Raw genomic sequence first — 17,148 nt, 5'->3', positions numbered from 1 at the left:
GCATTTTTGGGGAAAAACAATTTTGGTTTTCCTTTGGATGGTTCTCATTTTCGCGTATATTTGATTTGGATTAGTTTGGTTGAGCCCCCCTTAAGAACGTAGTCATACTCTAATGCTTTTCTACATTAATGGATCTTAGTGTGAATGTATCCGCTTGTGGTGCTTTCTCTTCCCTAGATCCTCAAATTTACAAAATTAAAGCGATATGAATTTGTTTGTCATTTTTGTGTCCTTACTAAGTGCCTTGGGGTCCTTCTTGAGGTAAGAGACAGCACCGCAAGATAAGAGTGAGACAACGTGATTAAAGAGACATACGGAGACATGTAACAAAGTATTTACAAGAGACATGACGGAAAAACCTGGAAAACGCGCAATCCCAAATAGAAAGAGAAGACACAATTTCTTACAATGGCTATAGGTTCCTTGTATTACGGACTGATTTTCAAAACACAAATAACGTGAGGCCGAAGTGCACATAACCAGATTTTGGCTTTTTAATATAATTTTTCCTTGATCATCATTGCCCTGTGTATTAGTTCAGGGAAGAAAAGCTCAAATTTCAATTACCCTTTACAAAAAGTCGCATCAATTTAAAAAAAAAAGTCGCACTTGATATTTTGTTTGCTATAAGTTACTAAGTACTCAGGGAAATTCTCCGCCATATTCGATGTGAAATGGGCTTATTTGAAGCGTCACGTCATGTTTTTTCGTCACGTCTTTACAAGACGAATGTCATAGATACCCTTGCCGAAGCCTTGATTTATGGGTATGTCTTGATGTTGACCAATTATTTGTGCAGGTGAAACAGTAATCAGAAATTACCAGGTTGACTTTTCAGTCAGGGTTGTGATACACGGAGTGCGAACCCTTATTTCCCCTCACCCCCTGGAGTCTTAGCTTTACCCAGAACAAGGCAGGGTGTGTTCATGATTTGTTCCGGAGAAGAGTAAGAATCAAGTTGACGTTTGACAGGCGGGATAGGCGCCTTCATTAGAGGGACGTGTCTCTTAAGGAGAAACGCCAGCGATCTCCTAGCTATGAACCCCCCCTGGAAGCTCAGCTTTGCCTATGACAGGCAGGGGGTGTGCCTCGGTGTTGATCACCCATTTGTCCAATGGCAGAAGGGAGTCATCAGAAAATATCATGTAGAGGTATTTTAGTGTCTCCGCTAAGAAGAAACTCTGCTGGACATCGTCATGAGCGACGTTTGGGTTGGTGACGTCACGGATACCACTGTAGCCTCCGTCCACGCGACAATGCTTCTCTATATTCTGAAAGGTGACAGATTAACAAGGGTGAGCGAGTCCGCCGTAAAAAAACATCATAATTCAAACACGAGGTTTCGAGCTCCTTCTACCCCCCGACTCGAATTTGCAATTAAAATCAGATTATTACTTCGCTAGCAGTAACAAATTATTAGCCTCCTGTAAAAAATTCTTATCTCTGAGCCTCTATCGGCTGAAATGAAACTATATTTGCACAGGTAACAAAAAATTGGTGATTTGCTGTCCACTCACGTTTTCGGTGCAAAATCTCAAATTTTACACTATCCATAGTATAGAGCATCTGCATAAATTATTATCGCACTGTGATGAAAATGCTCGTACTTTAGAGCGCACACAGCTAAGTATAAAATTATTTTACAAAAAATAGAAACACTTTAGGTAGACAAGTCTTGGAATGGTATTATTGATTTGGTTTAGAATATGAAATTTGAATTTAGCGCTCAGAGCAGTTGTCCTGACATGGTGACTCATTGACTACTGATCGATTACTGATTGTTCTTGAGCCCGGGGGTGGGAGAAGCTTTCCCTTTTATAGCGGAACCTCGTGTTTAGGTTGCGCCCGCGAATCAATGTATCGTAACCCTGGTTCATGGGTAACGTATAATGGCTGAATCCAGGATTCTGAGCGTCGTGTTTAAAAGTACATAAACAACCATACTAATGCTGTCTTTACCAGTGTTTGTTTTAATTTACGAATATTTATTTTTGAACCAATAAGCATTGCGGGTTACGACACGTATATCCTCCCAGTGCAACCTTATTTGAAATGGTGTATCTTTTTTATAATCTTATTATCTTCTATATATTCTCCCTGCATGTTCAGTACAAAAAAAACTTTGTGAGAAAGCTATTATCAAGCTTTTTGCCGCTGAACAATGGGACTTTGGCTGGTTTTTGCATGATTACTTTAAAAGACTTTATAGTGTCGAGTCCGATATCCATGAATGAAAACAGATAGCTAAAAAGCTGCTTAATTTCTTGAGCAGTGAGTATATAAGTATTTCTGAACTTATTAAGTCCCAACGATTTTAGTTCAGTAATAATACCGCTTTTTCACTGCGTAATCAAGCCACCTCTAACAAATACATCCCTCAATGTAATCCGTTAGTAGTCGTGAAACAAGCTCTATCAGTAACGCTTAAATGCTTCGGAACTTTTTAAATTGAAGCTTGTCAAATTTTATTGTTATTGCAAAGTTACTTATCCGCCTTTCAGTTCTCTCGTCGATTTAGGGAACTTCTTTTGTTTTTTCATTCCCATTATATTTTTGGGATTTCGATTCTTGCGGTTTTCTTGCAGAAATTAGATATCATTGTATTGCATTTCCTTTATATTGTAAGGCTGCCACACCCATACCATTAAGTCGTCAACAGATGTCTCCGTGTGCTGGCAACTGCAACAACTTGATTTTGCAACAAGATTTTGCTCTCCTTTAACAAGGTAAATCATTTTAGCGTTTATTCCCCGGCATAAGAAAGCACCCGGTATTTCTAAATGCCACGTGCACGTGTTAAAATTATTTCTTGTCCAATTCATTAGTAGGACCTTATCCTAAAACCTTCCAGAATCGGTTGGAAACAATAACAGCTTTTGCTTCGCTTTGATATAGCCGATTTATAACAAGATCGGCCCAGCGAAATATCGTGATCCTTGAAACCTGATTTATTTAGTAGAGTTTCATATTTTGCTGTTGAACTATGTTCGCTTTTTCAAGACTTCGACCTTCGTATAATCTCAATTTTCCTTGGAATATTTTCATCTCTTTGATAGCTTGTTTTATTGTCTTACATAAGGACCCAGCTCAAACTGATGGCACAGGTGAAATTATCTGGTGCGAGCAATCAAAGCAACGCCACTTCGAAAAAGATCTACGTTTCGTACCCAATGGAGGGGTACGAAAGGGGGCCATGATTTCGTTGACTGCTTTGGCTGTCGTGGTAAGCCTTCTTGCGGTGATTGGCAATGGCTTTGTCGTGCACTTCAAGCGAAAAAAAAAAAAAATCACGTCCTCGCGTGCGTAGAGCGCTGGATCGCTCACACGTAGCGTATTTCGTGCAAAGCCTCGCCTGGTCCGATATATTGGGCGGTATATTATGCGTGCCTCTCTTCAACTGTCTAATGCTAACAGATATTGCCCAAAATGACTGGGACTGCAAGATATACCGCGGTATAACTTTTCTTTTTCCTTCCATAACGATCGTTAATCTTTTCGCACTCGCAGTAGAGAGATTCTTAGGGGTTTTCTTCCCTTTGTTGCTTCCTACAAAGCATGCTGTACGCTGCTCAGTTGCCGGGCCTGGGTACTTGGCTGTGTTTCCACGGTAGCCCCGGCAGCTTGTTACAGACTCCTCCAGGTCGATATTGACGACGCGCATTATACTCTTCACTGCATTTACGATAAATCTGTGGCCAAGTTTCGAATCTTAATGTACACCTTTCTCGTAGTTTTGTACGTATTTACGTGCATCGTGCTCAGCGCAATCGCCATCAGAATAACAAGATTCCTCAACAAGCGAAAAATGAAAACCGAGGTGGGTGGTAGAGACGCACTGCGCTTCAAGGGGTCTCGCCTTGTGGTAAGTGTGCTTATCGCTTTCATCGTACCATACGCGATGTGGTTCTTTTTCACGGCGTTTAATGTTGCGATAAAACCACAACTGACATACCAGCATGACCCAATTCTGCGCTATGTCTTTGGCATGGCGTGTTTTGCTAATGGGTCGTGAATCCACTTATCTACTGTCACCACTCAAAGGAGTTTAAAGATCGACTAAGGAAGAATCTTAGATTGGATACTGTACCCTACAACATTGGAATTCTCCAGGCCTCTGGATCAAGCCGAGATGGTACAAACAACGCTTTTTGTCAAGATTCGATATCTGCACGATTATCCCTACATGATGTCGAGCTTTCGTTTGTCGTTCAATCCAACTCTCAAACCGCTTTGGCAAGCCGTCAAAGATTTCTCTTTGAAGGCACACTTAACGTTAAACCTGCAACGCGCTATTGCATAAGTGAAACCGAGCCAACTCATTCAGATCCCAACAGGGTCAAATGTTCTTTCTTTCGACGTGGAAGATCGTCCATTTTTCCAACCACGCCCTGTTCTACTCCGAGATTTAGGGTAGTTAATCTCCCTTCAGTCAACACATCCAAACACGCTCCATCTATTTACGAGGGGCCATCTACCTCCTTATTTACAACACCTGCAGGAAATCCTCGAAATAAGGTTCCCCACAAAACTCGTTCAGCTCTCTCGCCCAGCGATCCCGCTTCTATTGACAAATCTCGATCTTTGCATACGATTGATCCTTTTATTATTTATGAAGGACTATCTACGCATACCAAAGATCCAAATGTAAATTATGATGAACTATCTACGCATAACAACGATGCTTCTGTCCTTTATGATGAGCTATCTACGCATAACAACGATGCTTCTGTCCTTTATGATGAGCTATCTACGCATAATAACGATGCTTCTGTCATTAGTGAAGAGCTATCTACGCAAACCAACGATCCTTCTGTCATCCATCATGAACTTTCTACGAATATCAACGATCCTTCTAAAATTCATGAATAACTATCTACGCATTGTAACGTCTCTTCTTCTAGTTGCGGAGAAGCAGCAACCCCCCCAGCGGCCCCGCCCAATCGTCTCCCCCTGTGATGTGTCCCTATAGCTGCTCGTGTTATAAACTAACGTCTTCCTTCATCGTCTTCTTTCTGGGGTTTCGCTACGATACTCTTCCGCTAGAACCCCCTTGACCACTCAGACCACAGCAAAGGCTTGGTGGAGTTGAACTGTTCAGGTTGGCACAGGCATCCCACCACTGCCACCACGTTTTACAACGACATGAGCCGACCATGGACAAGCCGAGGTCTATTATAAGCGTACTGAATCTACTAGAAAGCAAATCCCGTGAAAGTCGATGAAGCTATCGTGGGATACTATCGCAGACAAACGGGAAAGGCGACGGAAAGGAGAGGTTTTATGACTGAGAACATCTTCAAGGACATTTTTTTTGGCTGTACATAGAAGGGAGACGAATACCTTCTAAATCGCATTAAACTATGGTAACATGAAGTACTATCGCTGACAAAGAAAGGGAAAGGGGCGGCAAGGAAATGTTCTATGACTGAATAGACAAAAACATATAGATCAAGCAAAGACAAAAACACCTCCATTTTCATTTGCCTGTTCATAGAATACAATAGAAGCAGACGAATACATTCTCAATTGAAATTAGTGTTTTGTCATTAGCGTAGTATTGGCAGGTCGAAGTTCAGCAGTCTTGCATTTTTTTTTTACACATTTTTTTTTCATTTAATTAGACAGTTTGACGCCAGCTTTAAAATCTGTGCAATTTGGAAAGGTAATCTTCGAAAATGCGAATACAAGTATATTTCTTGCATATTTTTTTCCGCGAGATGAATTAAGAGAAGAGTTTCAAAGTTTGAGTATATTATTATATATGAGACTACTACAGTTTTTCAGGTAAATTTTAGGTGGAGAACCTTTTAAATAGAAGACAACTGACAGCTATTGCTTCTTCTGATTGGTTCACCACAGAAAATCAGGCTATTTTCAGGCTATCAGAAAATATTGCTATTTTCTTTGGTCTGCCTGGATGTTTATTACAAAGAAAAGATCCTATTTGGGAAAGCTATGATAAAGCGTTTTGCCGCAGGGCAATGGGACTTTTTTCTAGTTCTTGCATGAATAATAATAAAAATAATGATAATGATAATGATGATGATAATGATAATGATAATGATAATAATAATAATAAATTAGCATTTACATAGCGCTTATACCAACCATGTTCTAAGCGCTTCACATTTAAAATCCTAATGTATTAAAGGATCCAACTCACCCTGCCCACAGTGCATTGCGATGGCGGCCATTTTTGATGCCATCGAAATTCAAAACTATTGAGAAAGTGAAAAATTTCTTTAATATTCTTTCAATTTACATGCTTTATTCATGAAAGATAGAAAAGTGTGTAAAAAATTCGATCCAAGTGCATTTTTAGGACTTTTCAATGATGAAAACAAAAAGAAAGCATTGTGGGCAGGGTGAGTTGGATCCTTTAAGAATGTCCCATCTTGGAACTGAGTAACACAAGCTTCTAGCAATCTCACAATATGTTCAACAAGTCAAATTCAGGGCCGAGAAACAGAAAGATACTGTCCGTGTCTCGACCGGGAATCGAACCCGTTTCAGGCCCCACACGCTGACGCGCTAACACACAGGGCCACCCATGATTCCGAGATAAGGTGACCACTTCAAAATCAACTCTAAAGGTCCCCCATTTCCTTTGTACTCACCTGAGCAGCTTCCCAAGCCCAGTCTCTGTACTTTGTGTCCCGTGTAAAACGCCACATATAAAACCAGCCCTCGATTACTTCAGGCCTGAGAATGTAGTAGCGCTCGTTGTTACGAATAGCTACAGCCTCCGCATTCCCCTCGAATCTGAAGGACTCAGGTCCGATACCAGTCGCTGAAAACCAACATACAAGGTTAAGTCTCACGGATGAGTGCTAAATACATAGAGATATTACTGCGATTTTCAATGTTCTGCGAACTCCCGTCAACATTCCCAACTGCTAAATCGCTTTCTGGCTTCCTTCAATCAAACTAACGGAATTTCATTTGGTGCTGGCTTTTTATTGGTCAGCTCCTTACGTGGTCTGCTTATCAGTCGCTCTAATAGTCTCAGATCAAATAATAACATGACCCTTAGATGCACCATCAAGTAAACAAATTCTTATGGCAATCGTGCATTTCCAGTCACTGCACCCCGTCTGTGGAATAGTCTTCCGGATGAAGTAAGATGCACAAATTCTAAATATCGTTTTTAAAAGGCACTTAAGACATTTTAATTTAAAGAAGCATCTAATTTATTACTAATTTTTTTTTGCGTGACACTAAGAGCGGCTGGTAAGCAGATCGTGCGTGACACTAAAAGCGGCGGGTAGGAAGATCGTGCGTGACACTAAAAGCGGCTTGTAAGCAGATCGTGCGTGACACTAAGAGCGGCTTGTAAGCAGATCGTGCGTGACACTAAGAGCTGCTTGTAAGCAGATCGTGCGTGACACTAAGAGCGGCTGGTAAACAGATCGTGCGTGACACTAAAAACGGCAGGTAAGCAGATCATGCGTGACACTAAGAACGGCGGGTAAGCAGATCGTGCGTGACACTTGAGCGGCTGGTAAGCAGATCGTGCGTGACACTAAGAACGGCTGGTAAGCAGATCGTGCGTGACACTAAGAACGGCTGGTAAGCAGATCGTGAGTGACACTAAGAACGGCTTGTAAGCAGATCGTGCGTGACACTAAGAGCGGCTGGTAAACAGATCTTGCGTGACACTAAGAGCGGCTGGTAAGCAGATTGTGCGTGACACTAAGAGCGGCTGGTAAGCAGATCGTGCGTGACACTAACAGCGGCTTGTAAGCAGATCGTGCGTGACCCTAAGAGCGGCTGGTAAGCAGATCGTGCGTGACCCTAAGAGCGGCTGGTAAGCAGATCGTGCGTGACACTAAGAACGGCTGGTAAGCAGATCGTGCGTGATACTAAGAACGGCTGGTAAGCAGATCTTGCGTGACACTAAGAGCGGCTGGTAAGCAGATCGTCAGTGACACTAAGAACGGCTTGTAAGCAGATCGTGCGTGACACTAAGAGCGGCTGGTAAACAGATCTTGCGTGACACTAAGAGCGGCTGGTAAGCAGATTGTGCGTGACACTAAGAGCGGCTGGTAAGCAGATTGTGCGTGACACTAAGAGCGGCTGGTAAACAGATCTTGCGTGACACTAAGAGCGGCTGGTAAGCAGATTGTGCGTGACACTAAGAGCGGCTGGTAAGCAGATCGTGCGTGACACTAAGATCGGCTGGTAAGCAGATCGTGCGTGACACTAAGAACGGCTGGTAAGCAGATCGTGCGTGATACTAAGAACGGCTGGTAAGCAGATCGTGCGTGACACTAAGAACGGCTGGTAAGCAGATCGTGCGTGACACTAAGTGCGGCTGGTAAGAAGACCGTGCGTGACACTAAGAGAGGCTGGTAGGCAGCTACACAATAAATCCGCTTCAAGACTTTTGAAAGATGGTAGCCAGAAAGCGACTCAGCTGTTGAATATCGTCGAGGACAGTTCAAAGAATATTGGGAAGAGGATTTTTCCTAAAACATTTAAAAAATTAAGTAAAATAACCAAAATTAAAAAAAAAAACTTAAGAAAATGTATAGATTAATCCCAAAATAAAGACATTGTATAGATTAATCCCACTAGATTCTCTGTATATCTTATTTATCACAGACAATTAACTCCTTTTCGCTAATTAAACTTGGTAATAGTCAACAAGGCAATTTATTCCCATAATACAACTGCTGTAGTGCCATTTTTAACGCCACAGAAGAAACACTAATCCCCATCAACAATGCGCGAATATTCATTACCCATAAACAGTTATCCTGACTAAGAATATCCTGGGATAGTCATTCACTCGTCTAAAAACGTATTTTGTTAACTATTTGCGTGTTGTTAGTGATCTATTTTTTCGAAAGTGAGAAAATCTGTAATGAAACTTAAAGAACGCCAATCACGCCGCCATTTTATGCTTCCGCTCAATGCAAAGTAACTCAAAGCATCCATTTCCATGGGCTGATTCAAGCGGATAACCAAGAAATTTTCAAAATCAAATATTGTCAAATAATGAATCAGCCTTCGTTTTTAGATTGTTATTTTTTACTTTCGCAAGTTTCATTGCAAAAAAACACTTGTATTTTCAATTATAAACAATGATAAAGGAGTGGTTGATGGACATTCTTTAAATGGCGAGTCTAGCTGGCGAGAGTGCAATAACAAAGTCACCTGTACGCTTGTATGCCTCATGGCACGTGTTGGCCAACTCAGCACCAAGTTGTAAGTAATGCTTTTCGTTCTTGGATTCTTTTGCTCCCAAAGCGAACATTCCAGCCGTGAAACAGGCCTATTGAAGGTGTCAAAACATACACGTTATTTATTACCATAGTACACTTAATTTTCGCGTCACTTTAATTTCGCGAATTTCGCGATTTTAAAAGATTCGCAAAAATAAAGACGATAAAATTTAGTGTCGCGAAAATAAGGATGCGCGAAAATTAAGTGAGTACACAAGAAGCCTTCGGGGGAATATTGGCCGTTTAATAAGCTTTATGGAAACACCTTGTCTATTTAGTCATCTAATGTACATATAGTACGGTAAGGGGTTGAGTTGGACTTGTATTTATAGATTTTTTTCCAGCTTTGATGATAACAGCACATTTTTATTCCTCTTGTTTTGCTTGATTTTATTATCCCAAAATCGCGAAAACGCGAAAATAAAGTGATCTGTGTTTTTACAAAAATCGCGAAAATAAAGTGTCGCGAAATATCCCCTAAATTGAGCCTGCAACAGGTCTGAAAATGACATAGAAAAAAAGCTTATTGCTGAATATTTGCATTTTACTGAAAGCGCTGATTTTGATAAAACATAACAATGCCACTGGTCTCACCAGGTGATCCATCTTATGCTCAAGCCGACCATACTTATACTCCGCCAGGTATGTCAGGTTGGACTTCCGAGAACGTTGGACAAGCATTCTCTCGATTGCCTGCACAAAGAGAACACGAATGATTTATGAAACTTCCAATAGACACACTGCTTTCAATATTTTGAAATATTTTTCGCGTTTTCCATTAAAAATCATCGGAGATTGTTACGTGATCGACCGGAAGTAAACTGGTGACAATGCGGCTTTAATGGTAAGTAAGGGAACAAACCTCCACTGCCTTGTCGTACATGTCTCTCGCTTTTTTGTCCATCTTCCCTGACATTATCCAGGACTTGAGAAGGTATTCGTAGAAACTATCACCGAGGGCTCCGAGAGACACATGTTCTGTGATAGAAATTTTCACCTACATAAGCATGGGGCTTTTTCTTAGATACCAAACCGGCAAACAGTGACATACATATGTAACTTCAGTAACGGTAAGGCCCAAACGTTTACTTATTTTTCCAATAAAGAGCTTTGACAGGGCTTTTGAAGAGGCGAGAGTGGGGTTGGAAGCTTATCTTAGAGGAGCACTCCGTCAAGCAGTGTAAGGGTTCTCCACTAAAATGACGTCAAGCAGTGTAAGGGTTCTCCACTAAAATGACGTCAAGCAGTGTAAGGGTTCTCCACTAAAATGACGTCAAGCGTCATATAGGAGCTCCGCTATAATAATAAAAAGAGTGATGCACCAAACCAACATTGCACTACAGGGGAGCTAGCAGTTTTTGTTTTGTTTTGCAGAGGGGGATGGGTGGGGATTATAGAGGAGCGATCCACCAAGTTCCGCATGGGAGCTCCGCTACAGGGGAGCTAGCCCTTCTTAACCCCTGACTTACGTGAGCCCCAAACTCCAGTGCGAGGATTCAGATAGTTCGGATAGAGCCCATTCGGCTTTTGCACCTGATCCACAACTTCACGAACTCGATGGACCTTGAGAGTTATAACAATATCAGTGCAATATCTCTAATCTTTACACAATGTTAGGGAAATATGCTAGCGTGAACTGGGTGCTATCACGAAACCTTAAGCATGCGAGCGTAGTCAGAACGTCGAGAACGGTGTGGGCGCAAATCCAACGTCCGCAACGTTCTACATTTTCGTGTGCTTAACACATTGACCCCTCAACCGGCCTGTACCGGCTTTCGAAAGTACCCACAACCCAAAAAATTCATATTAAATGCAAAATAAACACAACAAGATGAAGATACTCAGGCATCAGTCTAAGGGATAAATGGTCTTGCAGATATGCATCCAACCAAGGTGTTGGCATCTACTCTTAAGCCAAATAATAGCACAGGTTCTTTGACAAATTTCAAATCGAACAAGGAGAGAAAAGCAGAATCACCCATCTCAATAAAACGCTCAAAATACCACACAAGGGAGAGAGATCAGCAAACACAGCTCAAGACACAAATAGATTCCTTTATTCTTATCCTCCAGGTACATTTCCATGGCCTCAAAACACAATGTCCACTCCTTGAAGGCTTGTACAACCACGAAGATGTCTTTACGTATTGCAAAGCATTCTGGGAGATCCAGGGGAAAATTCACGAGGGGAGGGCCAGTCAACACTCCTCTCCCCAAAGTCAGACGTCTTTTCACCCAGAAGCCAAACAAATCAATTCCAGGTCATACAGACCCAGAATAGCAGTGTAAACAATTTTGGAATCAATTTGGTTTCAGAAAAGACAGCATTTAGGAGAGCTGTGGTGATTCATTAGAAAATTATTTTCTCATCCAGGCAAAGCCAAACAAGAAAAAATCATCATGAACCCACCTTTGCTTGCAAATATCCATAAGCAAAGCACTCAATTATGCCCCAATAGACTTCATGATGTCCTGAGACACTCTCCTAATATGCTCATAGCTGTATTTTTTTATGAAAAATACAAGCAACCATCAACTTGTGCTGGCTTCAGCACATCGACGAGGGATTAAAAGTGGGGACCACAAAGCACTGTTGGAAAGCTTGGATACTGCTGACTAGGTGCAGCTGTGTTTGACTTTGACGGGCTGTATAAAACTCAGAATAGGGAGGGAGGTATCTGTTTTCAGTCTGTTTTTTGTAAATTCAGCTCAAAAAAAGCCATGAGTCAATGGGTTAAGGTCCCTATTGTTCTAGATCTCCATACTGTATTTAACCATGCTTTGACATGCAATGGCTACAAATTTCAATGCTTTGTTTCTTTACTCAAACAAGCACTTCAAATCAACTGTGCTCCTTGTGCATTTAAAAACGCTAATGGTATAGTTCTGCTTGCTGGAAAGGCAGACTAAGATGCATAAACAATTGATGCAATAATAACTTTCGAGAGTTTAGAACAAAACAATAGAAAAACTTGATATAACTTGATCACCTCTCTGAAATTTGCAAAAGGTCCCCCTGAAACCTAGGCTTCCCTGTTTGATGTGTCCTTGGTGTCTCTTTACAACAGACACACGGAAATCCAAAACTGGACTATTGTGTCTTCCATTGCAGACATTACATACCTTTTTGGCATACACTTGGTTGCCAGTGATGTGTGAAAGGTAGACAAACTCAAGGTGCAGGGTACCAAACTCTGCTAAGATAGAACAGCCGCCAGATGCCCAACCCCAGTTATGGCCACTGCCACTGAAACCAGATATCCAAAGTCATCACCTTCTTAAAGCCGCATTGTCACCAGTTTACTACTGGAGGTCTGACGGAAACCTCAACCGTTAAAAGACAAAAGAATCTATTAGAATCCGAGATATTTAACAGGCCATCCGCTCTAAATTATCGATCACATCCTCGAAGAAACTTCCAATAGACACACTGTTTTCAATATTTTGAAATATTTTTCACGTCTTCCGTTAAAAATCATCGGAGATTGCTACGTTATCAACCGGGAGTGAACTGGTGACAATGCGGCTTTAAAGTGGCAATGTTATCAGTTTACTTCCGGTCGATTGTGTAATCTCCCATGATTTTAAAGAGAAAACATAAATATTTCAAAATTGTAATAGCAGTGTGTCTATTGGAAGTTTCTTTGAGGATATGATTGATAATTTAGAGTGGATGGTGTGTTAAATAGCATGGATTCTAATTGATTCTTTTTTTCTCTTGTCAGGTGGAGTTTCCATTTGCCCTCCGGAAGTAAACTGTATGGTTGTGGCTTTATACAGTACAGCTAGATAATGTTGTCTATCTAGAGAGCAGTTCACCATCCTAACCTCTTTGTCCCTGTACTTACAGTATCATGGACATTTGTATTACCCACTTCTCATAAAACAAATGTTTACCCACAAGAAACAAAAATTACAAGTATAAATGCTTCTTCATCGTGTTATGTAAAAGAGTTTCTTTGGGAGAATTCAAGAGTGTAAAATTTATGAGTAAATCAGTGTAGAATTCAAGAGTAGATCAGTGTGAAGAAATCAAATGTAGATCAGGGCTTTTGGGGGGAGAATTCAAAAGCATCGGTGTAGAATTCAAGAGGAGTTCAAGGTTTCTTTGGAAGAATTCAAAAGTAGATTAGTGGGACAAGAGATTGCAGATCTATAACCAACCAATTTGAATGCTTCTTAGCCCAATACAGCCACATTAAGGATGAAAACACAAACTCAATATCCAGTTCAGGCTTGTTGCATCATTCCAGGAAACATAAGCAAATATGCAAAAGACAACCTTTGAAACCTTCTCCCCTAATGAATGACAAGCTCCACCCTCCCCCTCCCCCTGACTTGCTTACCTCGCTAGGTTGACCATAGCCCAGGGTATTCCAGTCGGTGTGTTGAATGCTGGTAAGAGCTTATCTCCAAGCTCCTTGGCTTTCACTTTAAACACCTAAAAATAACAAGCTTACTTCAAGGTGGTATACACCTATGAATTTTCAAATAAGAATGCACTAAAAAATTCAATTATCGTAACCTTCCCTTGTTAAATAATAACCAATTACTGTACATAAGTCTCAATTGTAAACAAAGCCGTAGAATGCTTGTTCATGTTCCTGTGAATATTTGATGATTCAGCCATTAATATGTTATCCATAAAAGTGCTGCTAGTTGTAATACGTTGATGCAATGTTATACTAGCAGAATTTTTGGAGCTTTTTTTCTAATAATTCAACATTATTGTACAGTAGTAATTATTTTAAAAAAAAAACTAGAAAAAGTAAATTAATCTGTAAAGCATTATAATTTTGCTATTGTTAAAATGTAAGCTACTTTTTTTTATGTCATACCTCCTCGCCTGACAGAGCGTAGGCACTTAGAAGTCCTCCAAGGAACCTTATGGTCATCTCAAAAACAGAGATATCAGATGCCTGGAAAAAGGCAAGGATAATAATATATTAATTTACAGCGCAACCTCACTCACAAGTTGTTCAAACAGTCAACTAGAAACATGTCTTAACAAGTCTCAGGGTCTGCCTCTCACGTCTGACTCTTCAGAAGACAATAGAAACTCTACACAGGATTAGTTGGTTGATTAGCTAAAACAGACCCACAAGCCAGGCTTTTTTTTTCCTTTTTAGCTTCCACCTTAAATGAGAAATATACTGTACTATGCAAGTTCATTAATCTCCAGAATTTCCCCTCTGTCCATTGTGCAGTAGGTTAACAAAACAGTACCTGGTTAAAATTGAGATTCTGCGCAACCCATTTTCGTCCACGTTCAAATTCCTCATTCATCCCCATCAATTTCAATGTAGAGAGAGCATCCACCACAGTTGCACCCATGGAGCCACGCCCAAAGATAGACGCTGAGTGTCCAGTATGACTAATAGGTCGGAGTTCATTGCTTCCCCAGGCATATGTCACATATCCATTCCATGCATGTTTCATCATCTGCAAGACAACCATACATACTTGTTCCCTGAGTATACTGTATTATTTGATGTTAGATTAAGTAGGAGGGCTGACAACAAGTAGAAGGCAGTCAGCTCTCATCATGGGTTATTCAGATTTTTTTTTTTTCAAATGTCGGGACTTCTGTGGTGCAATGAAGGCCAAGACTCAGCTTGACACATAGCCCCTTACTAACCTTCTCAATATGCAACAGAATTTCCAATATTAAAAAAAATCCAAATAACCCTGAATGGGAGCAAGCTAGCAGGGTACACTACAAGTTGCTTGGCCAACTTTAGAGCAATATTTTTTAGTTTCAAGCAACTTTTCCAATATCTTACATTTGAGCAACTTTTTCATTGTTTACTTTTTACATTTTATAATTTTCAAGTTAATAACCTGTAAAGCAGATACATGTTAGTGTTTTCACCTCATCTGCAAGGAAATCATACATACTCCCCTGAGTATATTATTATTTGATGGTTTAGTAAAATGATAAAATAACATCTCAATGATTTGTTAATTCCATATTAGGGACCTTAAGCATGTGAAAATATGGAGCGGGATTGGATTTGCATGCAAATCCTACTTCTGCGCCATTCTAGGTTTTTGCATGCTTAAGGTCCCTATTATCTATTATGCTCTAGAGTATATGCTCACAAGCTAACACCTTTTTAAAAAAAAGTTGTCAGTGCATAGGCAAATGTTGATAGGCAAATGGAAGTTCTACAGCCGAGACCTATACCAAAACAATTTTATACTTAAATACCACAGGAGCCCCACTCTGTAGTAAACACCCTATTGTCAATGGATTTTCCTTTGTAACCATGTCAAGTTGCATCACTGAGTTAAATCATATGGTTTGTTAACAGTTGAAGGAAAAAAAGTTTTTTCTTCTAATTCTGTGCCAAAACTGATCCCAGGACCCATACTATTTTTATTACTCAAAAATGTTGTGGCTATGTTGTACCATAGTTAGTCCTAACTATGGTTGTACCAGAAGGAGATTACATAGCTTACTAAACAAGAGAAACCCACCTTGCAAACCAATAGACAATCTCCACTTTGTTTAATGCAATTTAGGTTTAGAAAGCTTTTTAAAACCCCAAATTTAACCAATTTCCCATATGGAGAATTTTGAGAATTTGGGATTGCTTCTTAAATATATCTTTTTATTTATTTTATTTCTATTATTTATTTTTCTATTGGCTTAATAATAGATTAGCTGTCTCATTAACATAGCGGCTGAAATATTCCAGTCCAGCTGTATAAACAATTTTAGGGAGAACCAATTATCAGAACTCATAATTCATCTGAATTCATATTATATGTCAAATCAGACATGCAAATTGCAACCAACCTATTTTTTCACGTGTGAGGAATAAAGTCAATAAAATAAGATCAATTGGAAGAGACTTGAAATAGAATTTGCGTGAAGCATTAAGGATTCATTATTTCGAATAATAAAGAGGTCTTGTATCTTTAGATAGACAATAATAATAAACGGTACCTTTTTCACGAAGTCTCGCCGTTGTCTTGTTAATGGGTCCGGTGGAGCACCATCGATTATCTCAACTGTTCCAGTCTGTTTGGTAGCTAGCAACGACTCTAGCTCGGCTTTTTTAGCTGCTTCTTTCTGGCGTTTTTGCTCTTCAATAAACTTTTCTTTCTCTTCTTTTATATCTTTCATAAGCATGCTATGTATGGAAGGTTCAACGAGTACAGTTGAAATTCTATCAACTTTTTTAGTTGCAGGTATAGAGAATTTCGTAGCTGCTTGACTATCTGAAACAATACAAAAACACAAGACCCCAATATTATTGGCTTTAACATTACTTGATAAAAAAAGGACAATGATTTACCTTCAATTCTAACTTTTGGAGTTTTTGGAGGTTTTAGTGGAAAAATTTCGCCCCCAGCGCCTACGAAGCGTTTATAAGCATCTTCTAAATACGTCCTATCTCTTAAATCCGGAACGTAAAAAAACGCTCCAAAACATAACATTAGAAAAGCTATAAATATAAGAACTAATACGTATTTCTCTCGAACTCTAAGCCCCGATCTCTGTATTGGAATCGTTTGGAAACGATGAGTTGGCAGGATCGCCATCTTGAATCCTAGCACCTATTGGGTAACACCGCTGGTGCTAGGAGCGTGGGCGCCATGGTTACTCTGGAGTTCATAAGTGTATCACAGGTCCCCCAAGCTATTGTTGTATTTTACGTGTTTCATTCATAGTTACTGTAAGTATATGGTGCATTACGATAAAAAAAATTGGGACAAAAAATATAATAAAATTCCTTCAAATTTTTCTTACATGTTTGTGGAGTTGTTATTTACATCACTGTGAGGTTTCAATACATTTGGGGCAATATTGAGCGATTGAAGTTCCCCCATACTAAGAGAAGAGAAAGGTAATGATGCCGATCGGCAAAACGGGCGGTAGAAAATCGCTTCTAGAAAACTGGGAATTCGAAAT

The 17,148-nt window shown here is 40.0% G+C and overlaps 1 protein-coding gene across 1 annotated transcript; it reads right to left on the bottom strand.

Moving 5' to 3' along the window:
* Positions 1-582: 582 nt before the first annotated feature.
* On the bottom strand, positions 583-16,827 carry LOC5510448 (mannosyl-oligosaccharide 1,2-alpha-mannosidase IA). The gene is made up of 12 exons (XM_048722001.1): positions 16,532-16,827; positions 16,180-16,454; positions 14,454-14,669; positions 14,066-14,146; positions 13,574-13,668; positions 12,351-12,474; positions 10,697-10,790; positions 10,090-10,205; positions 9,822-9,920; positions 9,160-9,277; positions 6,618-6,790; positions 583-1,271 (listed from the first exon to the last, which is right to left on the bottom strand). Exons 1-12 carry the CDS (start codon positions 16,776-16,778, stop codon positions 1,032-1,034), a joined length of 1,878 nt encoding a protein of 625 aa, XP_048577958.1. The 5' UTR covers positions 16,779-16,827; the 3' UTR covers positions 583-1,031.
* Positions 16,828-17,148: the final 321 nt, after the last annotated feature.

Source organism: Nematostella vectensis, chromosome 14, assembly GCF_932526225.1.
Source record: "Nematostella vectensis chromosome 14, jaNemVect1.1, whole genome shotgun sequence".
Lineage (NCBI taxonomy): Eukaryota > Metazoa > Cnidaria > Anthozoa > Actiniaria > Edwardsiidae > Nematostella > Nematostella vectensis.
This window is presented reverse-complemented; position numbering and strand designations above follow the sequence as displayed.

Bases quoted from the DNA above. Each gene is read 5' to 3' on its own strand.
- LOC5510448 (XM_048722001.1), bottom strand. From the start codon at position 16,778: ATGGCGATCCTGCCAACTCATCGTTTCCAAACGATTCCAATACAGAGA. The intron at 14,147-14,453 runs GTACTGTTTTGT...GCCTTTTTCCAG, and splicing joins AGAATCTCAATTTTAACCAG to GCATCTGATATCTCTGTTTT. The intron at 6,791-9,159 runs GTGACTTTGTTA...GTTGGTTTTCAG, and splicing joins TGAGGCATACAAGCGTACAG to CGACTGGTATCGGACCTGAG.